The 6118-nt window shown below is 48.6% G+C and overlaps 1 protein-coding gene across 2 annotated transcripts in view; it reads right to left on the minus strand.

Moving 5' to 3' along the window:
* Nucleotides 1-5136, minus strand: part of BLMH (bleomycin hydrolase) — a 34750-nt gene extending 29614 nt beyond the window's left edge. The window contains exons 1-4 of one of the 2 annotated variants that reach the window (XM_030536637.1): nucleotides 5008-5136; nucleotides 4485-4685; nucleotides 2713-2822; nucleotides 1848-1989 (exon numbers count right to left, since the gene is read on the minus strand). In XM_030536637.1, the coding sequence (XP_030392497.1) occupies nucleotides 1848-1989; nucleotides 2713-2822; nucleotides 4485-4685; nucleotides 5008-5020 (466 nt within the window). In that variant the 5' untranslated portion in view covers nucleotides 5021-5136. The remainder of the gene's footprint in view (nucleotides 1-1847; nucleotides 1990-2712; nucleotides 2823-4484; nucleotides 4686-5007) is intronic. The other variant, XM_030536638.1, reaches the window with a different exon arrangement.
* Between the last annotated feature and the right edge of the window lie 982 nt (nucleotides 5137-6118).

Raw genomic sequence — 6118 nt, forward strand, 5'->3', positions numbered from 1 at the left:
CTTTTCCCCAGCCCTTAGTTTAAAAATGGTTCTATGATCTTTTTAATTTTAAGTGCCAGTAATCTGGTTCCATTTTGGTTTAGGTGGAGCCCATCCTTCCTGTATAAGCTCCCCCTTTCCCAAACGAGTTTCCCCAGTTCCTAATAAATCTACGTCCCTCCTCCCTACACCATCATCTCATCCACGCATTGAGACCCCACAGTTCTGCCTGTCTAACTGGCCCTGCACGTGGAACTGGAAGCATTTCAGAGAATGTTACTATGGAGGTCCTGGATTTCAATCTCTTACCTAGCAACCTAAATTTGGCCCCCAGGACTCCTCTCCAATCCTTCCCTAGGTCACTGTTACCAACATGTACCATAACCACCGGCTCCTCCCCAGCACTAGATAAATCTAGATGTCTCGAGAGATCTGCAACCTTTGCACCAGGCAGGCAAGTCACCATGAGGGTCTCTTGGTCATCGCAAACCTAGCGATCTATGTTTCTAACGATTAAATCGCCCATAACTAATAACTGGTGTTCTCTCTCACTGAGGATACCTCTCCAGGGGAGGGGTACCACGACATCCGGAATGAGGGTCTCAACTATGGGATCGCTTCCCCTGTGCTGTACTTAGATATTCTTCCCTGAGACTTTCATCCTCCTCAACAGCACAGAGGCTGCCAGACAGGGGGTGGGACTGTTCTATTGTGTCCCGGAAAATCTTATCTATGTACCACTGTCTCCCTTAGCTCTTCCAGTTCAGCCACTCTGATCTCCAAAACCCGTACACGATCTCTGAGGGACAGGAGATCCTTGCACCAAATACACATGTATGGCACCCGCCCACAGGGCAGGTAATCAGACATAGTGCAATAAACTGGGAGCCACCACTCCGTTGCTGGACTTCTGCCTGCACTCTTTACTCCTGCAGCTCGTTCCTTTGTTGATGTTTTGTTTTTATTGGGTATGTTTTGGGCTTTAAGTTAAAAGAATGTTAAGTGTATCTAGCCCTCCCCTCACACTACCCCTCCAAACTGCTGTTAGCTGCTCCGGTTCGCTAGCTCCTCTGGTCGCTAGAAGGAGTTGGATTAATTCCAAACTAGGTTTTGAAAGGACAGGGAGGAAGGCTACACACGGAGAAACCAGACACAACACAGGAAAATTCTGGTCATCTTTCAGTTTGAGGCCTTATTTGTTACATCCAGTTAGTACCGCTATCCTACAAGTGATTTAGCATTGGCAGCTTCTACGCCAGCCTCTACGTTTCAATCTATCAAGCAAGAGAACCACGAGGCACACGTCCAGACTAACCCGCGGCATTGGCGGGTTAAAATCGATTGCTCGGGATCGATATATCGCGTCTAGTCTGGACGCGATGTATCGATCCCCGAGCACGCTTACATTGATTCCGGAACTCCATCAACCCGAACGGAGTTCCGGAATCGACATGGAGAGCCGCGGACATCGATGCAGCGCCGTCCAGACGGGTGAGTACCTCCATTTTAGAAATTCGACTTCAGCTACGTTATTCCCGTAGCTGAAGTTGCGTATCTAAAATCGATTTTAATACCTAGTCTGGACGTGGCCTCAGTGTTACATAATCACACCAGACACAGAGCAAATGAGTTGTGTGGGAATTCTGTTACTATCTTAAATGGATTATTTGTCCATTACCAACTACAAATGAATACTCCTCATTAAAGTTTTCTACAGTATGCAGCACTGTACAATCTACGATGCCTGTCGGACGTTAGGCTATCAGTATAAAAATAAATACATGGCTGTAAACATTAGTTACTTCACTCCTGATCTTTCAGGAGCGAGCAGAGTTTCTGGAAGCCCTTTCAGTCACTATTTCTCTTACCAATAATATTAACCAGCATATCCCACTGTCCTCCATCATTGCTGGGGTTGGAAAGCAGGAACTGTGTCAGCCTGTCTTCTACAGGCTTGTTTTTCTGAGCCGTTTCCATAAAGGCATTTAAAAAATAGTAGCAGCGTTCGATCTGGAACAGAACAGATAGGGTAAGTTCATCTTTGCTTGCAACATGCCATGTTACTTCATTCCTGGGTGTATGCACTTCTTTGCAAATTTCACTGGAAAAAAAATCTTTGCTGTCCCATTCCATTCCATGGTCTTACTGTCTCTGCAACTCTAGATATCATTCTGTAGGCATATTTCTATTAACTGTTCTCTTGTGTAAATCTTTAGTTTGTGTGGAGGGATGAGAGTGAAAGTGAGTTAGTATATGGGGGAAAATAGAAAATGCTAGATGAAACCTCTCAGTTACTACTACTAGCTGCTCTTAAACAGCCACTGTTGGAAATAAAACAAGAGAATTAGCTTTCAGCAGTGTATCACAGAGACAAGAATAAGGCAGCTTTAGTGGAAAACAGTAGTGTTGTTCCTACCAAGCCTCCTACCTGGATCCTTGAGAGGACTTAGACATCTTGAAACAAAAAATGCTACTCTTCCAAACAAATTGTTTAACACCCCCTGCCCCCCAACACCATCACCATTTTCTCCTCAATTCAGAAACACTTGCTCCCCCACCCCCCCCAACCTAAAAATTGGGTTTGTAAAGGACTTCCGAAGACTGCTTTCAGTGTTTTTCCTTGGCACCTTAGGAAAAGCCTGAACACCCGTATAGAGGGAAATCAGACTGCCAGTGTCATTTGCATGGGTAAAACGCCCTCTAAGAAGGAGTCCATGGCCAGCACTACTGTACCTTATCCCAGTAGTAGATATATGCTTGGCTAAACTCAAACTCTTCAATGTTAAACTTCTTCATAACAGGAAGACGCATCACATTCAGACATGAGAAGATCCAGCATCTCCCTGAAAGGGAACAAGAATTAAACTGTCCAGCTCTACAAAGATTTGCACAGGCTAGATTTAAAAACAAGATTTATATGGGCTGGTCAGTCTCACTCTTTTAAAGTATTTTAAAAAAATGCACACATACTCCTCCCCTGCTCCATGATCAAGTGTCCAAACAAGCAAAGAGGACTTGGCATCCCAGATCCTGACTTCTACCCCAGGCTCTACCAGTGACTCCCATCTGATCTGTGAAAAAAAATTATTGAGTTTAAGTATCTTTGGTGGCCTTTTTATTAAATTAATTGTTTATGTATTATTGTGGGACTGGATGAGCAAAGGACTAAATGTGGCAGACAAGAATGGACTTTTGGACAAAGCATCGAGTGGTTTGCCTGAGGAATTGCTAGGAGGAGATAAATGCAAATTCTCAAATCCGATTATGCAACAAACCTAGCCTTTTGAAGCTATGCCCTGAGAGAGTACCACTGGGTACTGATTATCTGTTCTCAGAGTCAGAAGATCAAAGGCCCAAGCTGTATAAAGGAAAGACTGACCTATTCACAGAGGTGCTAGTGCTGAGCTAAAGCGGTTATAACCTTGTAGCCACAGAAAATCCCCTTTGTGGGATTTTGTGGGATTTGAGGGGCTGACTCCTATCAGAGCCCTTGCTGGAGGGTGGTTCTGTCTGCCCGAGAGATGATGGTGCCCCAACCCCCAGCCCTGATCCCCTCCCACCCTCTGAACCCCTTGATCCCAGCCTGGAGCACCCTCCTGTACCCCCAAACCCCCTCATCCACAGCCCCATCCCAGACCCTGCACCCCCAGCTGGAGCCCACACCCCAACCCCAACCTGGAGCCCACTCCTCCATCTTGAGCTCCTCATTTCTGGCCCACCCTAGAGCCCTCACCCCCTCCCACATGCCAGTCCCCAACTTTGCGAGCATTCATGGACCAGAATTTTAGTTTCCATACACAGATGTGGCCCTCAGGCCAAAAAGTTTGCCCACCCCGATCTAGAACCTTTGCGTGGGGGGAAACTACTGGTTCTGAAGAACTTTTCTCTGTCTGCTAAATCCATTGTAGGTTGAGTGACAACTTAAAAATATATCAGTCTGATTATCAACCTTCAAATATTAAAAACCAATTACTATCTACTGTCTTAAACCAGCAAAGAGTCCTGTGGCACCTTACAGACTAGCAGAAGTATTGGAGCATGAGCTTTCGTGGGTGAATACCCACTTTGTCGGAAGCATGTCTTAAACCAGGAGACCTTAAAACTGTCCCAGGTCCAGTGACTGAGCAAGGCTTTTTTTGGCACTGATCCAAAACCACATCAAATTTCAGACTTCAGACCAACATCATTTCCAAACTATGGAAGAGTGCCGTTTCTCTCGGAGTTCCCTGTTTGAGTAATTTCAGCCTCAAAGGGCTTCATATATCAGTCACTATTTCCACAAGCATGAGGAGCAGAGGTGATACATTATGAACTCAGAAACAGCCAGAACTCTTCCAGGTGATGTTACATAATGAGAAGGCAGTTTAAAACATAGCACCAACCATCCACTGTAAATGTCACTTGGTTCACAAAGTTATGCTACCATAGTTAATAAAGGTTTTGTTTTACAATCAGTCAAGGAACAGCCTATCAGAGATCTGAGGCTTGCAGAGACTTTCCCTTACCTGAGCTTTTCTGGTTAGTGACTGGCTTGCCTTCGACAGGCACCGTATGCTGGAACACGTGCACCGTCTCCTGCACCACTTGCCGGTCGAGACACACCTCCAGTGGGTCACTGATGGTTGCAACATTTCGGGCAAGCAAGAACTGCGGCTCCGACGCCAGTTTTTTGGTGAAAGCCGCTATCTTTTCCAAGCTGAGCCCTGCTGAGCAAAGCAATGCGCGTCCCATCACAAGCTGAGCGGGGCAGCCCTGGCATATGCGGTCAGAGCCCCAAGGGGTCACCCACCGCAGAGCCCTGACACTGCTAACGAGTTACCCGGGGGGCTTCCCCGCTGAGGGCACCCAAGAGGAACCCAGGGCCAGACACCAGTGGGTCACGCTCCGCCTACGGCTGGGAGCCCCCACGGCGCTGGTACCGCTCATCCTAAGTGCCCTACCCCGGGTCCCCTGCACGTGTCCCCGTGCCCCGGCCCCTCCCAGCGGGGACAGCCACCGCGCCCACCGGCCGGCTCCGCTCTCCCTTACCCGGGGCGTCCATGGCGGGATCGGCGGCGGGTTCCGGGCAGCAGCGGGCCGGCCGTGGGGACGGAAGCGGCTCTTATAGCCCCGGCACCGGAAGTAGGAAGTGCAGCCAAAGCCGGCGAGGGGGCGAGGAGAGGGACACGCCAGCCGCAGGCGTTGCGCAGGCTCCCGAAGTGGGCGGAGCCCCGCGAGGCTCCACCCCTGTGCCAGCCCTGGCTTGCTCTTAAAGGGGCCGCGCCCAGCACCACCCGACCCGCCCCTCAGTTTGTAAGGGGGGCTTCTCAGAGCCATTGAACCAGACTGCAAACCCTGTATATGATGGAACCCACTTGGAGCTGGGGTAGAGCAGCACCCCTAATTCCAGCACCCATGCCTGCTGCAGCCTTCCCCCACCCTGCCACGCAATGCTCGTCCAGGCTGGGGTGGGCAGAGACTGCTGGGCAGCCAGCAACACCGGGCAGCAAAGCCACTATTCAGCTCTTCACAGGCAGCCTCAGGCCACCCAGCCGGATTGGGATATCAAACATGTAGCTAGGCCCTTTTAGGGTTGCTCCTAGGCCGTGCACCAGGGACCTCCCCTAGTTCTGCATCACTGTATAGCAAGATCTAGAGTTATTGAGTGCCGGGAAAAGCACCAGGAAACACCCCTGTGCACTGTGGGTGAGCACTGCCCAGCATTAGCAATAGCAACCATAATTAATATCAGGAAGTGGGGTGGGGTGGGAGTGCTGAGAAAAGTCCCTTGTTTTTTTAAATACAGCGTTGACACCCCTACTTTACAGGACGACCAGGGCGTATGCCTAGACAGAAACAGGGCAAGCCTGTCCAACAACACAGCACTTGACAGACAGCTCTTCTTCCAAATGTTCATTGCTATGATTTCATTTCAACAGTTTTTAACAAACAAATTCCCAAAGTTTTAAGCAGAACATCGAAGTACCTTACATAGATTATTTTAAAAAAACAGCTTCTTATAATCTAATGTCTCGGACTACTGCCCTGCCACCACATTTTCAAACACAGGTCAGACTCTGATAACCTTCCTCTTCTGTAGCTCAGTGAGCCACTTTTATAGGGCTCATTGATGTCAACCTTTAGCTCCTGATTGCTCTCA

The sequence above is a fragment of the Gopherus evgoodei genome, chromosome 17 (assembly GCF_007399415.2).
Source record: "Gopherus evgoodei ecotype Sinaloan lineage chromosome 17, rGopEvg1_v1.p, whole genome shotgun sequence".
NCBI lineage: Eukaryota > Metazoa > Chordata > Testudines > Testudinidae > Gopherus > Gopherus evgoodei.